The sequence below is a fragment of the Sebastes fasciatus genome, chromosome 6 (genome assembly GCF_043250625.1).
Source record: "Sebastes fasciatus isolate fSebFas1 chromosome 6, fSebFas1.pri, whole genome shotgun sequence".
Classification (NCBI taxonomy): Eukaryota; Metazoa; Chordata; class Actinopteri; order Perciformes; family Sebastidae; genus Sebastes; species Sebastes fasciatus.
In genome coordinates this window covers 29524273-29552179 of record NC_133800.1, presented here as the reverse complement: position 1 = coordinate 29552179, position 27907 = coordinate 29524273, and the positions used below count along the sequence as shown (strand labels likewise).

General features: G+C 38.4%; 2 protein-coding genes and 1 long non-coding RNA gene across 4 annotated transcripts; 2 read left to right on the top strand and 1 right to left on the bottom strand.

Moving 5' to 3' along the window:
* Positions 1–2463: 2463 nt before the first annotated feature.
* Positions 2464–16199, bottom strand: LOC141769728 (flavin reductase (NADPH)-like). Of its 2 annotated transcripts, XM_074639104.1 has the most exons (6): positions 16100–16199; positions 15102–15236; positions 7107–7250; positions 4977–5178; positions 4326–4490; positions 2464–4058 (listed from the first exon to the last, which is right to left on the bottom strand). In XM_074639104.1, exons 3-6 carry the CDS (start codon positions 7239–7241, stop codon positions 3901–3903), a joined length of 660 nt encoding a protein of 219 aa, XP_074495205.1. In that variant the 5' UTR covers positions 7242–7250; positions 15102–15236; positions 16100–16199; the 3' UTR covers positions 2464–3900. The 2 variants fall into 2 exon arrangements, with proteins under 2 accessions (XP_074495205.1, XP_074495204.1); XM_074639103.1 differs by lacking the exons at positions 15102–15236; positions 16100–16199 and adding an exon at positions 9460–9583.
* Positions 11071–12618, top strand: LOC141769729 (uncharacterized). The gene is made up of 3 exons (XR_012594327.1): positions 11071–11166; positions 11480–11632; positions 12558–12618. It is a non-coding gene; the product is annotated as an uncharacterized LOC141769729 (long non-coding RNA).
* Positions 14135–27218, top strand: ppef2a (protein phosphatase with EF-hand domain 2a). Its single transcript, XM_074639101.1, has 15 exons — positions 14135–14259; positions 14344–14398; positions 14493–14668; positions 15151–15265; positions 16344–16390; positions 17015–17181; positions 17269–17305; positions 18837–18986; positions 19078–19410; positions 20724–20909; positions 20992–21134; positions 22170–22276; positions 23241–23407; positions 24283–24370; positions 24851–27218. Exons 1-15 carry the CDS (start codon positions 14191–14193, stop codon positions 25102–25104), a joined length of 2094 nt encoding a protein of 697 aa, XP_074495202.1. The 5' UTR covers positions 14135–14190; the 3' UTR covers positions 25105–27218.
* The last annotated feature ends 689 nt before the right edge of the window (positions 27219–27907 follow it).

Below are 27907 nucleotides of genomic sequence, written 5' to 3'. Positions count from 1 at the left end.
AACAGAGCTTTTCCGTGTCTTGTGAAGTGACGGAGCTCATTAGCTAGTAACGTTACCCTCTCGTTACCGACCGGGTGCCGGCGTCTCCTCTGCTCTCTCCAGCTGTGGGCGGAGAGAGCAGAGGAGACATGCTGCAGAGCCCCGCTGCTTCAGCCTGCACTTAGGCAGGAAAAGCCAACACTAGGATCAGATCTAAATCATGTTCATGGAGAGACCCTCGTCTGGTCAGCTAACATTACTGCCAAGCAGCTGAAATATAGAGTGATATTGTGCTTTTAGCTGACGTGTGTCGCCTCACTGTTTTGAGCGATGCTCGTTCAGGTATATTTAGAGCGAGCAAGCGCGAGCCCGACGCTGACTTTCGTTGATTTCACGGCCACAGGTGTCGCTGTTAAGAAGCATTTCTGAAAGTTACAAATAGTCCCTTTAACATTAGGCCTAATTATTGACAACCTCATTACCCTAAAGGTCCAATTAGACAGGGGTCAATTCAGGAAATGGAAAGCCCGTAGGACTGCCTCAGAGGCAACAGCTAAAAGCAAACAAGGAGATTTATGACCTAAATTTATGTATTGCTTTGTGTCTCGAAAGCCGTTTAACATTATTGAATTTGATGATTTGTTTACTGTGATTGCAGATCCTGTTGATTTCTTTGGCGCTGTGCTGTAGATCTGTTTCGTCTCCACAAATTGTGAAAGTAGGTTATCAACAAAAAATTCCCTCCACTCACTCTCAGACATATCAGATTGCATTCTTGGACAACTAGTTGTGTTGCTCGCAAGATAAAGTTGTATTTCATGCAAAACTGTCTCGGTTCAGCCGGAGGTGATCTCCTGAGGAGAATATATCTTAAGCATCTTGTCCTCCTGCATTTTTTTTACCTTTTAAACTGTTTGTATAGGGTTGGGCTGCACGTACACTAGCCAGAGGCGCTTTTACACCTGACAAAGAGTAATGTTGATGATGATGAGGATGATAATACATCTGGCACACTCATCTCTGTGTCTTTGAACACAGGGAGACAGATCTTTAACTTAACGCTGGCTGGTCCCTGTCTTACATGACCTCTAACCCAATTTTTCGTAATTTTCTACCAATACCTTTAGGTTAATATATATATACTGTATAAAAAAAATATCAATAAAGAAAATTAGACTTTTATTGCCCCATGACCAACCAACAAAGTTTCCAGCATATTAAATGTATGAAAGTGATTCAATCATGCATGTTGACGGGGCGGCAGCGGCTCAGGAGATAGAGCGTGTCGTCCACTAATCGAAATATCGGTGGTTCGATCCCTGGCTCCTCCAGTCCGCATGTCGAAATGTCCAAATTACTCGGTAGACTAGAAAGGTGCTATATAAATGCAAATCCATTCACCATTTACCATGATTCAATCTCACCTAATAGCTCTCTATTAAGCATTGGCAAAATATGGCATACAAAATATATATATAGCCATATATATCCATATATATACTATATACTCTATATGCATATATACGTACCTGTTTATCATTAATGTTCAAGTAAACTATGCTGTATTATATAAAACACGCCAAAACGTGCCAAATATATATGAAACATGATAATAATAATAAATACTACATCTACTAATAATAATAATAATGAAATACCGGTAAGAAATACATTTGTCATATAACATGTACACAAATGTGTTTGGCTCTACACAAATTGAATAAGGTATTGGGGGAAAAAAATTATAGTTTGTGCAAAAGTATCCTTAATTAGAACATGCATTGCAATGATTTAGACCTGAAAATCTGCCAAAAGTAGCTTAAATATCCCAGTGTTTTAGATAATAGTTACTCAAACACTACTTAGGAGCTTATGTCTTGTGTCTGTGGGTGGCCAGTAGTCCAGACACACCCCAGGGAGAGGATATAATGAGAGAAAGGGGATTTCCAGGGAGGCACTTTCCTGGTATTGAATGACAAAACATCATATCAAAACATAATGTATAGCAATTAAAAAAAAGGTACTGGTACGTTAAATTTTGGGTTTGGGCCCATGTAAATGCCTCTCTGCTAGCAGAGATAATGAACGAGGTGAAAACACATTATCTACCTGTGAATGACGTAAATGCTCACATCCTCACCTCATTTAAAATGCAGCAACTAAAGATAAAGAGACAATACATCTTGACTCTCTGTTCACGTACCTCAATGCATGTTGCATCCTCTGACCTCCTGAATCAAAGCCTGCCAGGTGTCGTTATTTACCTTTGGCAGATAATATCAAACACCTGCTTATACATCACAGCTTTGGGTGTGGCCCTGCATACTTGAACAATTTAACTCAATCAGCACAACAAATATTTTTCTGCCATGTGTTGATTAAGTGTTGATTTGGAGAATTCTGCAATGTTGAAACCTGGGATCCAAAAAAAATCCCACCTGACTTGTAAGGTACGTTAACAAATACAATGCAGAAAAGTCGTCATTCAGTTTCATTATTGTACGTTTATTTAACAGAACTGATACAGCACATATTTGGATATAAAGAACTCATGTGAATACATGGTGCAACAGTAGCTGTAAGTAAAGAGCATTATGGACGTGTTGTTGGTGCAACGCTGCCCTCGTGTGGCTGAAATCATTGACTTCAATCACACGTGTAAGTGCACTGAACCCTCATGGAGTCATTAGTGGTTACCACTGATGGTAGAAACACCAACACAGTGGAATGGTAAACTTATCGATGGAGGTTTTCAAACATACAAAAACAAAGAATGTGTTAAACAAAGAGTAAATAAAAAGACATTCATCAGACAGATTAGGCTAGTTAAGGCAGTAATACTGTTATATCCAGTAGTACAGTGGTTCCCAACCTTTTTGCTGAGGGGACCCCTTTTCTATCATTGAGTAAACTAATGACCCCTGACTAAGTGACACATTTTATGGATATTTCATATTATATTCAATGCATAACAATAACAGTACAGAATAACTGAGAAACTGTACAATTAACCCGAATAGTGAACGCAATATGTGCAAGAAGTTTGTGTAAAACTAGCAATTTAGATGCAGATTATTACCTGTGAATATTGCAACAGATGAGTTTTCATGCTATTTTTAGGGACTTTTAATACAATTCCCTGTATTGTGTATTATTTTGTTTTATATTTAACACTCTTTCATACTTAATAGGCTTCTTTTTTGACCAATTCAGTGTTTTCTTCTCCCTGACCATTGTTCTATTAGCTCTTTGGTTGTTTTAACTGCAAACTTTTCTAATGCAGGATGAAGCTGTGTAGCAGAGAGAGAAGGCTCTGTGAATATAGCTTGTGTTCAGTGTTATCCTGTGTATATCTTAAATAATAATCCAATTAATTTAGTTTTCTTCACAGAAATTAATGAAATGCTGAGATATAGGCCAACTGTATATTTTTTTTTTAATTTGTCTTATACCCCTTAAAATCAAGAAGGCCTCTCGACCCCCCGTGAAACTTTGGCGACCCCTGGTGGGAGTCGGGATCCCCAGGTTGGAAACCAGTGCAGTGATAGACTATGAAGGCAGAAAGTAGACAACATATTTTGTTAAAGGGCCAGTTCAACCCAATTAGAAAAGAATATCTCTAGTGGTATCTAACCATGAAGACAGTTTTACTTAGTCTGCATAATTCACTGGTTCTTCTTGTAGTTTCAGTGAAAACTGTTTACGCTGAGGTATGCGGGATTATCCAGAGTGAAGCATTTATTTGGAGTATTGTTTCTGGTGAGCAGTGAATAAAAACAGTTAAGTTGTGGACTTTTGTGTTGCATTTGAGCGGAAGCTGATATCTCACACTTGGAGAATTTAAGAAAAACGGCTAGATACCACCAGAGATTGGAGAGTAAATATATTATTTTGTACTTTGGGTGAACCAACTCTTCTTTCTCATTTGGTAGTCATGGCGACTCCCTTCTTGACCCAGGCGTTGCTGTTGAGTAGAGAGAGCATGAAGCGAGCCACGTCCCCTCTTGCCACGGCGCTGCCTACGGGGTTACCGCTGCTGTCGGGCACAAAGTATCCCTCGTGGGTCAGAAACTCTTGAGCTGTTGAGTACACAAAGACGACAAACTGGGAGTCAGAGGGCATTACAACAACATCATTCCTTATTTGGTCCTTTGGGTAGTGAAAGGCCGGGGGATGCATGCTGAAACATCAAGGGATATAACAGCATTAACAAAACAATTTAGGCCTAATGAGAGCGCTAATGCTAATAAGCTTGAACTATGTCAAAATGGATCCTGAGGCAGAAGGGCTTCTCAAACACTTCAGTCTGTTTATAGGTTTGTTGCCACCCCCCTTCTCTGCTTTACCGGTGGCCGGCTGGTTCTTTAGACCAGGTGGGCGAACCACAGTCCAGTTGATGTCCTCGGTCTTCTGCAGAGACTGCTCCATCTCGTTCATGTTGGCGAGAACACTTCGGATCATCGGCAACAAGAGGAACCGGATGAGACAAGATGACTGTGCTCCAGAGGTGGCTAACAACCAAAGATAAAAGAAACACAGTGAAATTATCCTCTTAAATCTCACACATTTCACCAAAAAAACACTTAAAATAACATATACTATTCCATAACTCTATGACATTATTTTATACATTTAAAGGGCTTTAATTGCAGCACTTTATGCTCCCTGGGAGAGTTCAAAGCTCGGATAAAAAACTGTAACTGAAGAGTGCAATTGCTATTCCTAAAATGGATTTTGTATTATATATCTGTTGTCTTTTGTCTGTTTTAACATGCTCCATTTTGTCATTTTTGTAACTTTGTAATGGTGTGCCATCTTGGCCACGTCTCCTTCGGAAAAGGAGAAAAGCCACTTACTCGCACTTAACATCTGAAGGTCGTGGTAAGATATTTTTGAGAAGGTTAAATATCAAACAGGTGGACTTTTTTCAACATCAAATCACAAAAGGCCCCACAGAAGACATCATCATCATCATCATCATTGTGTGCTGCACTTACGATCAGTGTACCAGGAGGTCATGGTGATGATCCTGTTGACCCGGACCTCTCGCATGGCGCTGATCACACTGTTCATGGACAGGGTGTAGCCCGTCACCGCCGAGAAGAAGGAGGCCGGGAAGCCGAGGCAGGATATGATCACATCCTGTCCTTTAAAGTGAGTCTTCAGAGTGTCTGCAGAGAAAATATCAGCTTCCACCACCTGGAAGCAGCAGACAGGGAAACACCAATAATGAATAATGAATTTTACCTTATATATACTGTACTATACCTTATATATACATATATATATGTATGTGTATATATATATATATATATACACACACATACATATATATATGTATACATATATACTCTTTTCTTCTAGTTGTGCTCCTTGTATTCTCAAGATAAATGTCAGTTTTAGTGTGCAGGATCTGGTGGCATCTAGCGGTGAGTTTGCAGATTGCAACCAAGTGACACTTCTCCCGTGTGCCAGGCGTGTAGAAGACCTACAGTGGCCGACGCAAAAACGCAAAAAAAGACCAACTACGTATGACCTGCATACAGCACCGCCGCTCAGCCTTGCTTCCAATATTTTCCAGTGGCCACTGTATTGCAGCGAAAAATCCCCCTCTGGCCCAAAAAGCATTTTCCCCCGAGACCACCGTTGTGAAAGAGACGTCTGTAAAACTGTTGACAGGACACCTCGAACTGCGAACAAGGTTGATTATGACTCTTTCTATTCTGAACTTTTAATTCATGGAGGTCTTGTATAACTTAATAAAAAATAGCAACGAGCACGTCTCAGAATCTTCAACAGTATCGGGTGCAGGTAGTAGAAACAGAAGAAACAAACAAGATAAAGTTTCTTTTTTAGTTCATTCGCAGATTTGTTTATTCGAGAATAAACTAAAAAAAGACACTTTATCTGTGAGTGCCGGGGATTTGTTTCTTCGGTTTTGTATAACTACCCTCGAGCGAGAGAAAAATGATTTAAAAATTTGTGACATCTTCACAATGTAAAGACTATGGGCTGAGCGGGAACTCGCGGGCGGGGCCAGTGGGAGAAACACTACTGCGCATATTCAGTGGACCGCTTACCCACGAAATAAACCCGGAAGCTATAAAAACCTTTTTTGCGTATGCGCCAGGTGAGTAATTCTCACTGTAATGAATGGGCGTCATCTCGGGGTCTTATAATACATCCATGATGTAGATATAAAGGGCTCATTCTAAGGGAACGAAAACACAACGATTCGTATTTTCAGGTGATTATACACTAAAGAAAACACACTTATTAATATTATATTCCATTTTGATCTGCCGATAGATCCTCCTAAATGCTACACGCTGTTCCTTTATTATTTCTTGCTATTGCTGCTGTGTCAAGGGGCACTAGTACTTTCCCCCAGTTCCCTTACAGCAGCTTTTTTACTTGTTTTTACTAGAAATATCTGTAGCTTCCCATTATACTTTATTGACATAAAGTATCATGCAACACATAGGCACCTTATATCCTTGTAGCACTTTACACACAATTTCCCAAAACTTAGTTATTTTCATGCATCACCAAAGAATATGTGATATGTAGATTTTAGTAAATGTAACTTAAACAGAAGTAAATAGTGTTTTTTTCAGGGACTATTTTCAGCTGCAGATTAATACAGATTTTGTGCTGTAGTGAGGATCTACAGCAGCAGGACGGTGTATGTTGACTCAAAACAGTACAATGCCACTGTTGATCATACTGACGGAAAGTGTCCCCCAGTGTGGCTCAATCAATAAACAACAATGGAGCTCTATGACACAGAGGAATCAGATTTATCAGGTGATACTTTTTAATAATCTATTGTTGATTTTGGTCTTTTCATGGGATTTGTTGACAATGAGACAAATATAGATCACCACCAGGTTTATCTTTCCAGTGTTGCATTTAAATCCACATTGTTATTTGCACTGTAGTATCACACCGAGATGTTAAACCAACAAGAAAACGTGTGGCTTCCGTTCAGAAACGTGTGCAGTACTTCAGGTTTTACCTCATACAACCCTCATTTGGACACAATAAAACATCATGTGATATCACACCGATTGACCTTTGAACATGGCAGCGAGCGGAAGCACAACACAAATTGAGTGTCTAATTACCTTGAGATTATCATGATGCACGGCGAGTTTTCCCGGGTTCCTGACGATGGCGGTGACCATGTGACCCTGCTGCAGCGCCTGGTTGACCAGATACTGCCCAGTCTGCCCAGTGGCTCCCACCACGGCGATCTTCATCTTCAGACTCTGACACAAACACACACACAGAGAGAGCTCAGTCAGGGATGAAGCTTATCAATGGCACGATGTGTTGAATGCTCTGACCTCTCAAACTGACTGCGGGGAGGTTCCCTCCCTGTTTCACAAGTCCAAGTGTAAGAAAATGATTATTATGGTGCAATAAAAAAAGCTTTCTCTGAGGAATAGAGAGATTTAGGTTTGTCATCTGATGGGTTTAGTGCTTAAAATGTAGATATATGTTACACTGAATCCTTGTTTATACATGATTAAACAGAAACACTTATCTAAAGAGCTTACATCATGCACAATTTTTTATTTTCTGTCACTCAATTAATCAATAAAATGACTAATAGTTCAAGATCTACATGGAATTGCAACTTGCTATCAATCTCAAAATGACTGACACGTCTTTTAATATGTGTACAAACATTACACAGGAATTAAAGCAAAGTTATTTCAATATTCTGATGCTGTCCTCCCAGCTCAGTTGAAAACTTCGGTTTGATGAGGAAAGAGGAACAAACACTGGGTGTCTTTGTCGAATCCAAACTGGGCCGAATGGATTATTTCTGCAGCAGAGCAGAGGATGATGAACTTGTTGGTCAGGTGCTCTCGGAAGACATTAATCAGACACTGCTGACTGAATCTCAAATGACGTTGGTTAGGAAATCGTTCTGAGAATGAATTTCTTGGTACAGTAGCTGCTATGTTCAAAAATAATTCTGCTCAACACAGAGCCACATGCTGCACTGTAACCGCAGCTGTGCAAAACCGTGCTATGATTTGCTCTATATGTGTCTTATATGTGTATTTAAATTATTTCTTTACATTATAAAATGTCTAATAGCACAATTACAAAGACAATATACAAGGAACCTTCTGTGACCTTTACCTAACCCAAAAGGGTCAAAGGTCACTTTAAGATTACTTTATAAGCGTCCTTGGGTTTCTTGAAAGGTGCTATATAAGTCCAATTTATTATTATTATTTATATTCAACTACAACCTGGTACTTTTGCTCTTGTCCTGGCACTTCAAACACACACCAGTTCCCAGAAGAAAATAGAGGAAAACACATCATGTGATACTTCAATGGGATGAATAATGATTTTGTGGTATACTGTTAATGACTCCCTGAGGCACATCCTGTAAAATGTTGTCAAGTTAATATAGAAGTGGTTCACTTGAATGACGATATGAGGCTGCAAGTGATGATAACACAGAGGTAGGTAAGTAGCTAATGAAAGGAAACCTGTGATACTGTTATAAAAACTAAACCTAAGGCAATATTTTGGCTTCAAATTCCCTCTGAAAAAGGTTTTAAACCCCTTTTTCATATCTCCCAACTCTGCTGTAGACTATGAAAGCATGCATACATGCATAATTCATTATCATACCTTCATAAAATAGGATTTATTGCATTTGTTTTAAAGGTCCCATATTGTAAAAAGTGACATTTTCATGTCTTTTATATTTTAAAGCAGGTTTAAGTGATGTATAAATGCTGTGAAAGTATCAAAACACTCAATCTATGGAGAAATACACACAGCCCGTATTCAGAAACTGTGCGTTTGAAACAAACCGTTAGGATTTCTGTCCATTTGTGATGTCACAAATATACAATATTTAGACCATTTCACAGTTTTAAATGTAAACATCCTAAATGTGTCCCAGTTTATTTCCTGGTTGCAGTGTATGTGAATGACATCAGCTGACAGGAAGTAAACATGGACCCAAGCTGTTTCATAGCAACGCAATTCTGTTGCCATTCCGTTGAAATGAGGTAAAATGAAGCGTTTCAGACAGAGGGTAAATACAGGTATATTGAGACAGACAGTATGAGGAAAATAATATGTTTTTTGAACATTAAAGCATGTAAACATGTTCTAGTAGAAACACAAAATACAAACATGAACTTGAAAATGAGCAAGATATGGGACCTTTAAGTAGGTTTACCTAATAAACTGGCAACAAAGTGTGTAACTACCTCTATGACCCTCAATCAACCAGGGTCAACCTGTGTATCTAGTGACTCAAATACAGATCCTTTCTTAAAGGTATTTATGTTATCCAACCAGAGAAGCAACATTGTTTTTCATACATTTCTACAATACATAACAGTTCGGCGTTAATTATTTATCCATTTGAAAGAGAGGAATGCTCGTTTTTAGTTGTTAAAGGTTGCTTGTTAACAAACCAAACATTAGGTAACTCACCACCGCCATGTGTTTGTTTACGTCATTGAAGGAGGCGTTCAAGAGCAGCAGCGTTCAGGTATGTTGTTTATATGCAAAGCAACGGTTTTCAAAGGTTATTATGAGTTTTATATATTTAAGATGGATTTTAAATTATGTCTTGATGATACGCAGGATGAGATAATGTGACACTTTCAAGTAAATATCGTAGTGACTGAAAAACCGCATCCCAGAATGTGTATTTTAACTGGAAATAACATTTTAACTGTTAATCAATTAGCTAACTTTTCAATTGATTCAATTAAAAATACCCCAATATTTTCAGGTTACAGCTTCTAAAATGTAATATATGTTAATGTTTGCTTGCTTTTTCATGTTTTATATCAAGTTCAAATCTATTTTTATCTCTTTGTTAGACTAAATTAAGATACAAAGATCAAACTTTGATCTCTGGTACATTGTGTTGTGCATTTAACATTATTAGGGCCCGAGCACACAACGGCGAAAGGCCCTATTGAAACTGCAGGAATTCTTCTTTTTCTTTTTCTCTCAAATGAATCGCCTTTTTGAAGACCTTATCATGCTCATAAAGTTGTTAAACTTGGACACTTATCAGACGCGGTGAAAATGTTGATATTTTTAAGGTTCTCGGGCTTGGGTGTTGCAAAATGCCTCACTGGTGCACCCTAGATAGGTGGAAAAATTGAGCCCCTTGCTCCGGTTTCACCTACATGTATGACATTTGGCAGACACATGTAACATGTGGAGACGCACAAAAAAGCCTCTGGGAGGTATGCCCAAAACTCAACAGGAAGTCAGCCATTTTGAATTTAATGTGCGATTTTCGCCCATTTTTAGCGTTTTATAGGCCGCGTACTTTAACAAACACCTCCTATAGATTCAAGATCGACTTGAAATTTGATCAGGACCATCTTAAGACCTTGAGGATGAAAAGTTATCAAAATGGTGAGTTTTCACTGAACGACCTGACCGTGGCATGGCGGCCATTTTGAGCCATTCGCCATGAAACAGGAAGTTGTTGTAACTTCAGCATACTTTGTCAAATCTACTCCAAATTTCTCAGGCATGATGGTGGTCCAGGCCTGAGGTCATTTTCATGACAATATAGATTCATAGCCCCTCCCCAAGACGTTAGCCACGCAAGCTTTCATAAATCATGAACCGTTTGTCGTAGAGTCTTATGGCAGGCGTCATTGCACTCACCAGAGTTCCCGTTTCATTGTGCCTGGCTGCGTCAATCGGTGTCTCGCCAGTACCGCCAACGCGCGTGAAGGTGTGAGGGCCCGTTCATCGCTGCTCGCAGCTTTAATTTCTTTTGATATTTTTAGACCAATGATTAATAGATTTATATAAAAAGAAGGAATTCACATTAACTGATTACTACTGAAGTGTGTGTGAGTTAGATATGTGTGTGGGACTCTTAAGCATGGAGTTACTTTTTGTGATTGATTATCACTTTTTATTGGGTTTGCATTGGGGAAAACATTTGAGGGGTAGAAATAAACAATAAATTAAATACAGAAATGACAAATAGACAGGTTAAAAATGATATTGAAATTAATGATATAGGGCAGTTTAACTTGTTTTTGGTGAGGTGTTGTGCTTTTCTTCCAGCTTGGACATGAACAGACCTCTAACATCATTAACATTCCAACACCCACTGCTGCCAATGAAACATGGAGGTGTTTTCATTCGGCTCATCAATAGGTAAGATGTCAACACAAACACACCTGACCACATGTAAACACACAATCCCCGGAAGCCCAAAAAAGTAAATCAAAAACAAACGCAGGCCTCCTTCGTGTCACCTATGTTTCCCTCTGCACTTTGCCATCCCCCTATAAAAAGACCAGTCCAGTCGCATCAAGTCATTAGCTCAAGTAATCCACTTGTGACTCGGTGCCTTGATTATGCGATCACACCGAAGGGACTAAAGACTAAACCAGCTTCAGCTACAGACCGAGGGAGCTTCATTCATGAGGCCTCTGTGGTGAGTTACTGTCATTCATCCACTTTACAGTACGATGACCGGTCTGATGGACGTCCTGCAGTTCTTGACCTGATACATGTGGACTCGTGGAGGATGAAACACAACAAATGGCTGTTTAAATACTCGTTGAAACTGAGAGCCAAACAACTTGGGAGCTGGTGACTGGATAGAAGAGGGGACCGAGTAAGTAAACTGCTGATTTAAAGATCTCATAGTAGAGTAACTTTAGATTTATACAGCAGTTCAGTAAAACCCAAAACAAGCAGATAAAGAGAGAAAATTAGACTTTCTGATCTTGACTGGGTCAGAATAAAACATCTTCATGTTACAGATTTGGTTCAAGTACTTCCCCAAAGTATATTTTAGTCCACTTTTCCTTGCAGTACAGTTCTGTCTTGTGATAAGCAAGATGAGATTTTGTTCACTCCTTTGGCCTGCTGCTAAATATCTTTACATGTGACGAAAGCAACCCATCTGTTCCTTGTAAGTAGGTCAAAACCAGCAAGAAACTTACGTGCAAACACAATTCAGTGAATCATGTTCAGATTTAAACGCTCAATCTTTCATTGGGTTTTGTAAATTGTAAACAATAATTTAGACATCATTTGTTTACCTAAAACAACAAACCTGCATTTAAAAATGATTTATTTTGTCCATTTCATCGAAATAGCTTCAGGCCATGAAGATATTTCCTACTTCTACAGTTTCATAGATTGCTTAATTTAAGCCTTCGTAGAATTCAGATAAAAACAGTCCTGTGCTGCAGGATTGAGGCCAATCATAGAGCTGAGGAGTGAACCAGCAGATAACGAGATTAAAAGGTTGAACGTCCTCCAGCTTCAGCTGCTGACGAGCCACGCTCAACTTTCCGCTCTTGTGAATGAATGGGTTTCTTAGAAGCCAAGACAGTAGCAGAGTTATTTTAAGATGTGTGTGGCGAGTCTGAATATGTATAGTCAGATTTGTGGCTCCATGGAGTCATGTGTCCCTTCTTAGAAAGCAGTTTTGGATTCACTGTGTTGTACTTGAACAATACAGGTGATACATGCTTGTACCTTAAATCTAGTAGCTTTTATCTGATGTGATGATTGTTTGGTGCTCTGGACAGGAACAGTCATGGGATGTGGTGTCTCCAGGTCCAACCAGTTCCACAAAAACGCCGGCAAAGGTAACCTTCAAACCTAGACTGATACACCTGTTTAGCACGTTCTCAGATCTACAGTATATGTGTTGTATTAATCAATCTGTATTTATTTTCGTCTTCCTGCTCCGCTGCACGCAGGAGTCACAAGTAAGCCACACCTGTCTTACCTTGTTTGTTGTGATGTTGTTTGCCAGATGTTGAATGTGAGCTCAAACCACACGTCTATGTCGGGGCAGGTGGAGGAAAATTTAAATGTCCAACTTAAGCACAAATAGATTATAGTTATATAGATATTTTACTCAAGAAATTAAGTAAACAAACTGAAAACAAAATCTACTAAAAGTACTGCCACATACGGGAAAGAGAAACGTCTTTCTCATGCAATTTCTAAAAGGTTTACAAAGTCCATCTACGTTCATTTACTTGAAAAAACTTGAAAACAAAAACCAAATTTCAAAAACTGGTCGATTCTCCAGTTGCTGATATTTTTTTGTGAACAGACAATATTTATTCTTTTTGTGATGGAGGGGATTTCAACTTCTTGTTAAGAGTACTTTAAGTAAAAACATACTTATACTTCTATCGCGATATAGGTCATTTCATATCTCGATAACGATCTATCGATAACGATAATATACGATAATATATCACGATATAGCATGTTTTCTGGTAATTCACTTAATAAATAGTCTATAACCACAAGGTAAAGCCTATTTTTTGTACTCCTGTGTGAATTAAATACTTGACAAATAAAGAGTATTTTCTCATTTCATTAAGAACTTTAGTGCAAAATGGCCATAACAGTTTTAAGTGAAATTATAGAGACAAAATAAATCAATATTTCCAGCTATGCACTGACCATGTTTACATACATGCACACTCATACAGAGTAATCCAAATTCAGATTTTCTGAGAAATGTGTTAGTATGTGCTTATTATCAATTTAGACGATGTAATTGTGTCATGATATCTCGATATATGATTTCATCAGAATATGATTCCATTGAAAGACGATAAATTATCATGTTGAATTATCACCCAGCCCTATACTTATATAAACAATAACTGAGTTCAACTAATAAACCAATATATAGGCCAAATATTCAAAAGAAAAGTACAATAAAAAGCTCACAGGGAGTTAATATTATTATTTACTTTATTGTTTTGTCAGTTATGGCGTGTGACAGTTTCTTTATCTCACTATAGGACAGAGCAATATAACAGAATATCACAAATGTTGGCAATTGAAGGCAATATCACACATAAAATCATCGAAATGATGTTCAATATATCAGAAAAAAAACATGTCTATGTCAAAAACAAACAGTTTAACAATTGATTTTTTGTTTTTAGTACCAATTTTCTTTGAATCACTAATTTGAACATTTTGAAAAATGATTTTATTATATGATCACGTCATTGCAGTTTGAGGAAAATCCTGCACAGCTGTTGTTGTTGTTGTGTGTTTACTGTGAAGAATTAGATCATCTGATCCACCTGCATCTCTGTTTGATATTTTCTGATCATCTTTGTTTCAGGTATAAAATCTGCCATCCTGATTCAGCGATGGTACCGTCAGTATGTCGCCCGCACAGAGATGAGACGGAGATACACCTGGCACATCTTCCAGTCCATCGAATACTCTGGAGAACAGGCTCAGATAAAGGTGACGATCCAGTATATTATGTTCTGTATGTTTGCTGTGGAGTGATAATGAAAATAACAGCTTTAACGTCTCCTCCCCGTGCAGCTTTACAACTTCCTCGGCTACCTCATGGACAATTTCACACCTGCGAGCAATGAACGTAAGATTTTACATTTCACTAACTATATTACTTCTAGTTAATAGTTCCTGAATCTCAGAGTTTGAGCCGTCATCTTGTCCTTCCTTCCTTCCAGGGAACTTTATCTCGCACATCTTCAGAGAAAACGAGGTATGTCGGGACGCAGAGTGGGAGCGGTACTTCTGCTTCAAGAACATCGAAGTGCCGGAGATTTACTCAGGACCTCACCTCACCTTCCCTCTGACGGTGGAGCAGGCGGTCGGCCTGGTGGAGGCCTTCAGGAACAAGAAAGTAGGTGCTCACCACGGCGGCTCTACAGTCCAGTCTCTTAAAAACCTTCGTCACACTCCACTAAGACAGTTGATGTTTGCATTGTGGATGATAGACGTCTCAGCTCCACAACACAATATGTACTGTATATTTAATCTGCAAGAGAAAATACTTATGTGTATGATGATTTATGAGCTTATGTAGGTATCTGAGTTGTCTCCTCAACAAGGTTTTAGATCTTGAGTAAAATTTCCAAAAAACAAATCAACTGCATCTTTGGGAAATGAAGCCAGTGCTGCTGATTGGAAATGTATAATTTTTTTACATTTTCTTTCTTACTTATTCAATTTGTTTTCGAGTATATTGAAAAGCAATCTTTAAAGGTGTATGTTTATTGTTGTTTTGTCAAGTTCTGTGCAAGAAATTAGGACAAAAAGCACTGATATCTGACTACCTGCTCTTGTGTCTGAAACCTTCTTGCTGACGAGTCTCTCTCCCAGCAGCAGCTGCACTCACGCTACGTCCTCGAGCTCCTGCTAGAGACGTGGAAAGTGCTCAAGATGATGCCAAATATCAACCGCGTCTCCACCTGCCAAAGCAAAGAGATCACTATTTGTGGTGAGTAAAAAGAAATCGTCTATTTATCATTCTAGAAAAATGCCTAAAAATGATCTGGCTCCAGCTTCTAAATTGTGAATATTTGCTTTTTTTTTTTTTTTAATCTCCTGATATAGTAAACAGAATTTTTGGGGGTTTTGGGCTGTTTGTTGGACAAAACAAGATGCTTATATGTCAAATTGTGCTCTTGTAAATTGTGATGGATATTTATCTCTAATTTATTAACTATCATTTCTTTAATATTTGTAAAATATCTGATAATTTATAGTCCTTACTAAATCATTTGAAAAACAAAAGTGTTATGATCTAGCTTAGCTACGGCTAGAAGTCCTATACATTGCATCGGTTGCACTTTAATCAAGTGTAAAAAATGCCTACATGTACTGTCCCTGTCAAATAAATTTATAAAATAAAAAAAACAGATAGTAGGGCTGTCCTTGACCAAAAAATTTCGTTGACTAACACTTGTACGATTTTGTTGACTAATCAATTAGTTGATTTAATTGACAGATCTGTAAAACTGAGTTTCTCCACAAAGAATCACACCACTTTAAATCTTGTGTTTACTAGAGATGTACTCATAAGTTTCTCAGAAATAAGTCATTCAGCATGAAAAAAAGCATAAAAAACAACTCATTGACTAAAGAAACTGTAGTCGACTAAGATCAAAACGACAAATTAGTCGACCAAGAGGGGGCAGCCCTATCAGATAGTATGGTGGACCCAAACAGAGGACACTGACGAGGTTGGTAAAGTTGTAGAGGATTTCTTGTAAAACCACAGGGAAGGGGAGGTGGGGTGGAGAGAAGGTGATGACGATGGTAGAAAACAGACTGGTGAGTGACGTCAGCAGGCTGAAGTGGCAGGCAGGTAGATGATCCTGGGACGTGGGGAAAAAGCCGTTAACCACAAGCTCCAAGAATAACACAGGGAATGTCCTGACAGAAAACACAGGACAGGAAGAGACTCTCTCACACACACACACACACACACACACACAAACAAACAAACAAACAAACACACAGTTTATTTCTGTTTGTTGTTATTAATATATTTACATATATCTTTTTCATTACAGGTGATTTGCACGGACAACTGGAAGACCTGCTGCTGATTTTCTACAAGGTCCAGACTTCATCTTCTAAAATCTTAAAATTTCACAAATTAGATAACTGAAGATGTTCTTGTTTTTTAAGCTAATGAGCTATATTATTAATTTTAAATGGGTGTCTTCAGACACTTTTTCATTTTTTATTGAAATTGTTGCTTTGATTTTATTATTTGAATCCAAGTACTCTCCTCCTGTACTTCAGAGCCCTAAAGTAAATCAGTATTGCTGCAACTCAATTAATCTGTTGGTTATATTTTCATTTAAATTATTGACTGTTTAGTCTATGAAATGTAAAAAAAAAATAGTTAAAAACACTAAGGTGTCTTTAGGTGTTTTGTATTCCAAAATTAAAAAAACTGACAATTTTTAATGAAAAAGCAATTTCTTAACCAATTATCAAAATTGTTGCTGATCAATTTAACGTGTTGATCAACTCATCGATAAATCAGCTAATTGTTTCCCTTCTAAACTTCAGTTTTTGGTTAAAACAGAGACGTTTAGCTGCAACGTGCCGCATTTTTCTTCTTCTACAAACCCATTACTGACAGAAACAGGATCTGTGCTTTCACTCTCTGTATTTATTTACATTCAGACAACAGAATAAACCTTTAACACGGCTTTATTTGTTTACATCGCAGAATGACATGCCGTCCTTGGAGAAGCCCTACGTGTTTAACGGAGACTTTGTGGACCGAGGTAAAGACTCCATTGAGATCGTCCTCATCCTGTTTTCATTTCTGCTCGTCTATCCGAGTGAAGTCTACCTGAACAGAGGAAACCACGAGGACCACATAGTCAACCTGAGGTAAAACTGAATCTAACTGGAGGGACAGTGAAGCTAAAAAAAAACGACATTTCTAATTGTTATTTTGTGTTTCTCTGGCTGATGTAGGTACGGCTTCACAAAGGAGGTGTTGATTAAATACAAGGTAGGTTTACATCCCCATACAAACCTCTATACACTCATTTTCTTTGTGTTTACTGCTCGGTGTTGTTAACTCCTCATCCCTGCTTATCAAACTAACCAGCACAGCCCAAAATGTGTCCTAATCCCTTCTATCTTTGGAGCAGCAAATTTAAATTGGTTTCAGTCACCTGCGCCTACACCTTCCCAGTAAAGCTTGATGTAGTGCCAGATTCCCTCCCAATACAATACTGGTCACTCCTCCTCGCAGCTAAGAGGATTTGAGGTCATTAAATCAGATGACTGCAGGACATCTGACTCTATGAGTCATAAAAGGAAACCTCAGAGTTCCCAAATGTTTTAGATTAATACTATCCTTTGTTTGGATGAAAGGAAGTTTGAATTCCTGCTACACTGTCCGCAATAATTTGATTGAACATTTGGTTTATAAACACATCTTTATACTGGAGCCACAAGCTGCAGCAACCTGTCAAATAAAGATTACTACACCATCAAGAATTGATTAAAAAAAACATCCTTAAAATGAGACAAAATGTCTCCTAAGATCCGTAGAATACAACAAATAGAAAACACTGAACAGGCAATGCAGAATAAGTGATTCTTATCAACAAAAGAAGTACAAATTTAAATTTTGGAAAATATAATTTTCTGCGAAATGTGCTTTCCTTTTACGTGATTTAGATAAATTTCAATTTGGATGTTTGACTTGGGTACTGGGAGTTGTTGTTTAACCCCTTGTGCCTCAGTTTGAAAACGTTTTTTCTTCGGATTTCTGTGTTGTCATTTAGTCTCTGATATGTCAATGATTAGCAACAACATTGATGTTAATCAAACACGTAATACAGCAGTGATAACCCTAGTGGAAAAAAACAGGAGAATAGCATGTATTTGCCACATAGGCCAAAGAACATGGCTCAATCTGGTGTAAAACAGGTAAAAACTACAGTTTAGAAGCTCTAGATTGAAGCCTGATATAACAGACTGTATGATTTTATACTGTAATGGCCGTGGGATCAAAATTTGTGGTTTCAGTTGGACATTTTTGTCCTTAAAGCCTCTGAACACCCACACAGGTGTTTTCAGTTATTCTCGTTGATTAGACCTCTGCTCAGGTCACAAATCTTCATCTACCAATAAGAATGATGAAGGTGTAATATGTCCCTAACAGGTGCAACAAAGCTAACAGGAGACTAAAAGGAAGATGTCAATCAATTAGTCTGTACACGCTCACACAGTCCTGAGAAGAGGTCTGATCAACCAGATTAACTGAAAACACCTGTGTGGATGTTCAGAGGCTTTAAGGGTCTGAGTGTCTGTGTTTTGGCTACATAGTTTGTTATAGACTTATTATAGGATAAAAACTCACGGTTTAGGTTTAGGTTTATAGTTTAGGTTTATACAAACCTAAATATACCCTATAAGATACACTCTGGCTCACTCCCCCTTGAATATTGACAACAAACTTTCATAAACCTGAAGAAAAGAGAGGAAGAGGAGGATGAAGAAAGTCATATCTCTTCTCATTTTCTCCTCAGATGCACGGCAAACGGATCCTGAAGCTGCTGCAGAAGATTTTCAGCTGGTTGCCGTTGGCGACGGTGATCGACCAGAAGGTGCTGGTACTCCACGGCGGGATCTCCGACTCCATGGACCTCAGTGTCCTCGCCAGAGTGGACAGACGAAGCGTGAGCTGTCAAACGCAGATACGTTCATCTTTATTCTTTATATCAGTTATTTTGAAAGTTCCTCACATCTCTGCTCTCATCTTTTTCTCAGTATGTTTCAGCGCTGAGGCCGCCGAAGAAGAGACACCCGAGCGCTGCGGGGATGTCCATCGACTCTGACTTGGACGAGGTAGTCTGGTCCCCCGACAAGTTCTTCAAGCGTCGGAAATCCCTCACCTTTCCCAAACCCCTTAACCGCGACAGCTTCCCGAACCGCTCGCTGCAGGACTTCTCCGACCGGATCAATTTGAGAACGGTGGACGAGGCGGAGATCAACAGGAGACAGTCCATTTTAAGCCAGGGACTCAACAAAGCAGAAGATGAGACTCGGTCTTTGTCCTCGGAGTCTCTCAGCAGTTTAAATGCCAATGACGAGTGGAAGCTGGTGAGGAATGAGTGATGAGCCGCAGTGTTTGCTCAGATACTTTGAGATAGATTCCTATTCATTTGTTTACTTAAAACCAAACTGATCCCACATTGTTTTTGTTTTGTTTTTCTCAGCTTTGTTAAGTACCACATACGTGCTGCTCTTTTTATTGATCCTAACTCTAATAGTGTACATGATAAACATAAGTATTTCAAAAGGCGGTAAAATTACATAAATTAAGTAAAAATAAAAACACTATGTTTGCCATTTAGTACGCTAAAACAGTATGTGAGATATTTTAGTACGTCTGAAACCTTAGTATGAAAGGTATTTAAAGTCACTTTGTCAACTTCAAAGGTCCCATATTGTAAAAAGTGAGATTTTCATGTATTTTTTTTAATTATAAAGCAGGTTTAAGCGCTGTTTAAATACTATGAAAGTATCGAAATGCTCAACACAGCCCGTATTTAGTAACTGAGCCTTTTAATTTGAAACAAGCTGTCAGGAATTCTGTAACTTTGTGATGTCACAAATCTACAATATATAGACCATGGTTGCGTCTGAAATGCTATTTAGTACGCTAAAATAGTATGCGAGATATTTTAGTACGTCCGAAACCTTAGTAGGAAACCAATAGTACGCGAATTGCATACTATTTCCGGTGAAATATTTGAGTGAGTTTGTTGTTTGTTTGTTGTTCTCGGGTCTTATGTAAAGATATTTAATTAGTGACTTTGTCATACGGAAAAATGTGGATCATAGGTTGTGGCTCTGCTCTTGAGTCGCAGCCTGATAAGCGTGATCAACACTCACCTGCTGTGGATTGTTGCCTGCGTGGGTTTTGACATGCTGTAATCCACCACCGCGTCATTAATCCCTCTGCCATGAGATCACCACCGTCACCACTTTTAAGTACAGAGCGGAGAAGTCAATGGTCTCATTTGACTCTGGCTCAGGTCCAAACATGCTCAATCACAGTAAACAACTCAGGGTCACTTTGTGAATTGTAAAAAGTTTTAATTGAAGCACATTAATCTTGAAATGCAGAATTAGAAATTACAGAAATATTGTTTGTTCTTCCAGATAAAAATCATCCATATCACCACAGGGGTCCATTAGTAGCTGTTCTGGAGCTTTCAATCACACGATCTTCCTCAGCAAATGCCATTGTAGATGTTCATATTTCCATTTTTCTGAGTACTTTTAAGGACTTCTTATCCATATTTGTTTAAAAGTTGAGTTCATTCTTGTTCATTTCATTTTGTGCTCTGAAAAATCAGAAGGTTTAAAGTTAAACCTCTTCCTCCTGTCCTGTTCCCATATGTCTACAGATCCTGGATCTGCTGTGGAGCGACCCGATGACCCAGGACGGCTGCGTACCCAACGAGGTGCGTGGCGGAGGCTGCTACTGGGGCCCTGACGTCACCGAGGACTTCCTGAGCAGACACAACATGCAACTCATCATCCGCTCCCACGAGTGTAAACAGGAAGGTTACGAGTTCTGCCACAATCGTAAGGTGAGCTCAGACACTGACGGCCCACAGACTAACAGTCTAATGTTTTCACTGAAACATTAAACCTTTCTTTCATTTCACTCAGGTCCTCACTCTGTTCTCTGCCTCCAATTACTACGAAGTGGGAAGCAACAGGGGGGCCTATGTGAAGTTGGGTCCAGACCTTGTGCCTTATTTAGTCCAATACCAGGCCAGCAGCATGATCAGAGAGCTCACCGTGAGGCAAAGGTACAAAACAACTGCCAGAAAATATTCATCCTGACAATGTGACTCATTAGGGCTTTCAAAGTTAACGTGATAATAACGCTGATGATAATTTCTTTAACACATTAACATAAATTGTGATTTTTAGGTTGTAGCGGGCTCAGTTTTAAAGCAAGAGTGAAGATACTGGCATCATATGAAACTAAAAAAACCTAAGGAATCCATTAGTACCAACCATGTCAAACTAGCTTGTTGCAAAGGAGGCTAAATAACGCTCCAAAGTTGAGCTAAATTTTGGCGAGGAAAAACTGGCATGGCCATTTTCAAAGGGGTCCCTTGACCTCTGACCTCAAGATATGGGAATGAAAATGGGTTCTATGGGTACCCACGAGTCTCCCCTTTACCGACATGCCCACTTTATGATAATCACATGCAGTTTTGGCCCTATTAATCATTCTACCGGGGCTGCAACTAGTTCATCTGTTGGTTATTTTAGCGATTTATCCGTTAATTGTCTATAAAATGTCAGAAAACAATGAAAAATGCCCGTTACACTTTCTCAGAACTGAAAGCAACATCTCAAATTGCTTGTTTTCACCAACAAACAGTTTCAAAATCCCCCAAATTTGCAATGTACAATTATACAAAATAGAGAAAATTAGCAAATCTTTGCATGTGAGAGACTGGAACCCCCAAAAAACCCTTAAAGCAAGAATTTTTAGCTTTTTTACAGAGCGTTTGAAGAAGGCTGCTTAGTGTAGCTTAGCATAAATACTGGAAACAGAGGGAAACAGCTAGCCTGGCAACCTTTAATCTCATCAATAAACACTTTACATCTTGTTTGTTTACCTGTTTTGTGTACCTTTGGACATAGCCAGTCTTTGTGCAAAACTAAGCTGTAGCTTCATATTCAACGTACAGACTCATATAAATGTTGGCAATAAATTCCCAGACATAAAGTTCTGGTTAATAGCAAAGATTAGATTGTGTAAAACAGCACTGTGTTTGCCTTTAATTCTGTTGCATCATCTGTTATATTTGTCGTTATCTTGTCGTCAGTGTCGGGCGGAGTGAGCGCTCAGCCCTCAAAGTCCTGCGGGAGCAGCTGTTTGCGCACAAATCTGACCTCATCTGTGCCTTCAAGAAGTTGGACAGCAACAACACAGGTGTGTAGTGTGACTTTCATGAACCAGTTCAGTACTCAACGGATCAGGTGTTCCTTAATTCTATCACTGTGCACTTCCTTGTGTAGTTCTCAAAGGACGGGAGAAATGTGAGCTCCCAACTTTTAATCCCCATTCAGGAAAAAAAACATGGGAAGTCCATCCAGGAACATTTGACAGTTTCACAGAAACTGTTGTTGTTGTTCAGGGATTTACTTTAATTCTGCCAACATCCTTTATTTAAGTGCATAATAAGTAAATAAGAAATTATGTAATATTCATGCCACACAGCTCCTCACTTTTAGTTCATTTACAACAGATTTACTTACTTATTTTTGCTTGCAGGAGAAACACAAGGGTCACCTTACAAATCAGCTCCGAAATTATTATTTTTTTAATGTGCTTTAAATTTGATTCTGGACCTTACAGATAGTTTTAAACTGCGTCTCAAGTCCTGAATTTACAGTGTTGAAGTTTTGATGCTTTCTTGGTGTATACAGTGTGTTTTTTGATCATGGAAAGAAACATATTCATTGGGTTTGTTTATTGAAAAAGATGATCTGATGCTTTGGATCAGAGTCCGACCGAACTTCTTTTTAATTTTTGAGGTTGAATCTGTTATCGAAAAATTTAAAAATTACATATAGCAAATAATAAACAAGTATTTTGATAAGCATCCCTTAAATTTGGTTACAGTTGAAAAATAAACTTGTCAGTGCTTTTTACAAACAATGTAGAGACGACACAGTTTCTAAATTTCTGTGCAGCTATCTCTTATTATTTATTAGATGACACATTTTCCAACACTAACATGCAATCAAATATTGTCCGATAATATTGAATTATTGTTTGGATGCTTTTGGAGTTGATTTTTTGAATGTTCGTTGACCTGATTGGAAGACAATGCAGCAATGGATGAGAATTTGTCTGAAATCAGATAACGGACCAACATTTCCACCTCCGTCAGGTCACTTGTGTCTGAACGACTGGGCCTGTGCAGTGGAGAGCGTGTTGCACCTCGGTCTTCCCTGGAGGATGCTGCGCTATCAGCTGGTCACCAGTAAGACCAGTGACGGCATGATCAACTACCACGAGTGGTTCAACGAGCTCGCCATCAAAGGAGCCAACACGGAAGTGAGTTATCCAGCTGGAGAAACGTGGTAGTCACAGAAATACTAATGTCTCATTTAAGGATATTGTGTAAACATATCTTTTGCTGAATCAGAAACACACTAAGGGGTCGTGTCCACCAAAGCGTTTTTTTCCTGAGGCCAGGGTATTTATTTAATGCTTTGTAATGGGAGCACTGCGTATTTACGCTGTAGTAAAAATGCCAGCAGCGTGACGAGGTGCTGAGCATTGGCCAATTGTTTCAAGTCGCTGACAATTGAAAATTGTTCAACTTTGGGTAAAACGTTACGCTAGTCACTGCCACTTTTTACCCAGCCGTCCAATCACAGTGGAGGAAGGGCGGGACAAGTAGCCTACCACATAGACGTAATCAAATGCGTTTATTATCATGAGTATGTTGTGGTCTTATTGTGTATGTTATGCTATTGTTTTTACTGTGGACTTTATGTTGTCCTCATCACTGGAGCACTGGACCAAACGAATTTCCATGTGTGGGATAATAAAGTTGATCTGAATCTGTATCTAAACGGAACGAAACTCGCCGAGATGTTTCATTGCCCATAAATCTCATGAACCTACATAGATGAAAGGTCTGTCCTCTCTCCCTACGTACTTCAGCTTTCCCCTCATCCAGAACAAGGGTCAGAGCAAGTACGCTACCTTATGCTACCTTACTTCCGCGCGGATATTCCGTAACATAGCAACCAGACGCAACCAAAGCTTCTGCTGAAAAAACGCTGCAACACCTAAGTGCTTTCAGAAGAGCGCCTGGTGTTTTCAGCTGTGGAAAAAAAAAACGTTTTGCTGGACACAGGCGCTAACTTAAACACACTTAAATACTGTTTGCATAAAAATAAAAGCACTTGGTTTTCTTGCAGCACATTGACCAGAGTCTGCTTGAGACTTTGTATCGTCACCGCTCCACCTTGGAGACCATCTTCAGAATCGTAGACACCGACAACTCAGGTAAAACCATTTAGTCATCACTGAAACATGTTGCATGTATACTGGGAACATCTAAATTATAAACACCACTGGCTTCAGCATATTTGTTCTTCACCTTAAAAAGTCACTATAACTTTCCACAATTTTGTTTATACACACATTTGTTGGTCAACACATTGATGAAATGACTGGACTGACTCACAGAGACAATCCAATGAGAGACAGTCTGCTTCAGTGGAGGTGTGAAGTGTGTCAGAGCTCTGTAAAGTGTTTGTTGTCCAGATAGAAACGTTTACAGCCTCTGTTAATCTGTAGCGTTCAAAACAGGCTACATTAGGTTACGGCCATCCCAGTTAAGACGAGGATTAACCCACTGATCTACTGTTCTCCCCATCCCCCACCTCTCTGACCACACACACTATTTCCTCCATCACTTCATCTCTAATCTCCTCTTTTCTACTCTGCGTCTTTAACCTTTAACCCTCTTCCTGCTCCACCCAGGCTTCATAACCATCGAGGACTTCCGGCAGACCTGGAAGCTGCTGAGCGTCTACCTAAAGATGGAGATCACGGAGGATGCCATCTCCGACCTGGCCGTCACCATCGACCGCAACCAGGACGGCAGCATCGACATTGACGAGTTCATGGAGGCCTTCCGCCTCACGGACAAGAAGAGCCGGCTGGAGAGAGGACGCAGCATGTTCATGGGGACGGCCACCGACCTCACCAAGCTGGATACAGACCCCAACATTTGAACAGAGAGAGACTGAAAACAGAGAGCGACCTCAGCTCAGTCAGCAGAGGGGAGAGAGGGAGGGGGGGAGAAGAAGCCAACGCAAGCTGCTTCTATGACGCATTTTGAGACGTAGGATGCTGCTGAGCAACAGCCGTGCAAATCACACGGGATTAGAGAGAGGATAGAGTTCAGGGCATTTGACAGCGAATGTTCATTTCACATTTTGATGCAGGTTCATCCACTGAGGAAGTGTGGGTGAAACGCAACGGCATCTTATCTCTCTTATTACGTTAGAATTGTTAAAAACTGTAAAACTGCAAAGACAAAATCTACAAACACAGAAACAAAAAGGCATCATATTTAGGGTACATACTTATTAAAATAATATTAGATGTTGCATTTAATATCCATATCTTTCATTATTTTTAAGAAAAGAAAAACGTTTTGACTCATGTGAAAGATGAAAAGAGTAACACCTGCACACTGACTCCAGATGTTTTTAAATGGACAATGTTTTGATTTTCATTACGTCAAAACCCATATATATCAATAGGCTCACTGCAGAGATAATAATACATAAAATGACTCAAGAAATATCTCAAAAATATTAAATTTACATGAAAAGAAACATTAAAATATAGCACATAACAAAAAGCATTTAAAACGTATTTCACCAGAACTTCTCCAGTCATATTAGGGCTGCAACTAATGATTCATTTCATAATACAATTAATATGCAAATTATTTTATATTGTTTGGTCTATATAACATCAGAAAAATGCCCATTCCAATTTTCTAGATCCAAAGGTTCTTTTGTCCGACCAGAAAACCAAAACCTATAAATATTCAATTTACTATAATGTTAAGACAAGAAAAGAAAGCAAATGTTCACATTTGACAACCTGAAACAATACAATGTTTGGATATATTTACTTTAAAAAATGACTCAAATGATTAATCGATTATCAAAATAATTGGACATTAATTTTCTTTATCGATTAATCGACTAATTTTTGCCCTAAAAGTCCATAAAATGTTGGAAGATAGTGAAAAATGCAAGTCAGAGGTGTTTCCCAGATGGCTATTCAAATGACTTTTGTTCAACCAACAGTCCAAAACCCAACGATATTCAGTTTATAATGATATAAAACTGTCTGAATGCAACTGAATCAACTTATTGTTTCAGTGCGTGCAGGTGTTACTCTGTTCATTAATGCTGATTTCCACCAGCCTTGCAGCTACATGTGATGTGTGAGTAACTGCACTCCTCTTAAAGACTTTATAGATAACAGAAACTAAAAAAAAAAATCATTATATAATAAAACAATGAATAATTGTGGAGCTGTACATCAGTTGCACTAGTTATTTGCAACTTAAATGTTGCTAGTGCCTTAGCAGTAGAAGCGTTTTAACTTCTAGAGATGAAGTTAAGTCTGCACTGATGATGTTTTTTATCACTGCCAACTGCCAACGATCGTCTCAGGTGGGATTCGAACCCTCACCTTTTCCAGAACGGAGAACTCATGCTTTTAGTCATATTATCATATTATCTTGGGAAATGTGTTTATTTGCTTTCTTGCCGAGAGTTAGAGGATTGATACCGCTCTCACGTCTGTCTGAAGCTGGAGGCAGGAGACCATTAGCATAGCTTAGCATAAAGACTGGAAACAGGTGGAAACTGCTAGCCGTCTGAAGGAAACAAAATCTGACATTTTATTTTACTATTTATTTAATCCGTAAAAAAACTGTGATTTTAGAGATGGTGGTAGGCAGATTTTTTTTCCCACTTTGAACAGAGACAGGGCTGTATTATCATATGCAATCTGGTATCAATCTTCTTCTCCAACTATCGGCAAGAACGCAAATAATAACCAAATTGTTGAACTAAGATATGGAGACAACATGGTATTTTAGCTTTTTCTTTTTTTTTGTCTTCTGTTTCCATTGTTAGATAAAGTTCCCACATTGTTTAATATTATTATAACTCAACCAAAAGAGACACGAGGAAATCAGTGTACATACAGTGTAAAGTTTTGTTGAATGTAAAATGTAAATGTTATTATATGTGAGTTTTTCTTTTTTTTGAATGATGACCATGTAAAACGTTTACTGTAAATACATCTCGCAGTCAAATTCGTAGCATTTATTTGTGTGTATGTCTATGTTCGGGGAAACTGGTGTTTCTGAATTATAATTTAAAGAACCATAACTGATCCAAAAGTGGTATATTGGAGTAAATATTATTTATTATATAGATATAATGTACCAGAAGGAAAATTTCCAATAATGGGAACACTGAATTTATTGTCAAACACTAATATTTTTTACTCTATATTTCCTAAGTTATTCAGTAGGTAATTTATTATTTAGATTTATACTGTATTATTTACATACTTAAATTTTTCTTGAAAAATGTAACTGTAGTTTAATATAACTATTATTCATTATTTATGTTTCTATTCCCTAAGTGATTTAAATGTACACATCAAACAACATTTCACACAATAATATACTGTAGGGATGCAGATAAGTATTTTCGTTATTGATCAATCTGCTAATTCTTTAATCGATTAATCATTTTGTTTATAAAATGTCAGGAAATAGTGAAAAATATCTTTTATAGTTTGCTAGAGCTTGTTTTGTATGATGAAAATATTCAATCAACTTTATTATATTATTTTTATCTTTAATGACAAAGAAAAGCATGAAATCCAATTATTTGAGAAGCTGGAACAAGTGTTTGACATTTGTTCTTGATAAATTACAAAATAAAATAATTAACTGGTTATGAAAACAGTTGCAAATTAATTTTCTTTTCATCA

Bases quoted from the DNA above. Each gene is read 5' to 3' on its own strand.
- ppef2a (XM_074639101.1), top strand. From the start codon at position 14,191: ATGAGACGGAGATACACCTGGCACATCTTCCAGTCCATCGAATACTCT. The intron at 14,669-15,150 runs GTAGGTGCTCAC...CTCTCCCAGCAG, and splicing joins AGGCCTTCAGGAACAAGAAA to CAGCTGCACTCACGCTACGT. The intron at 17,306-18,836 runs GTAGGTTTACAT...TTTTCTCCTCAG, and splicing joins AGGTGTTGATTAAATACAAG to ATGCACGGCAAACGGATCCT.
- LOC141769728 (XM_074639103.1), bottom strand. The intron at 4,491-4,976 runs GTAAGTGCAGCA...TTTGGTTGTTAG, and splicing joins GACCTCCTGGTACACTGATC to CCACCTCTGGAGCACAGTCA. The intron at 4,059-4,325 runs GTAAAGCAGAGA...TGTACTCAACAG, and splicing joins AAAGAACCAGCCGGCCACCG to CTCAAGAGTTTCTGACCCAC.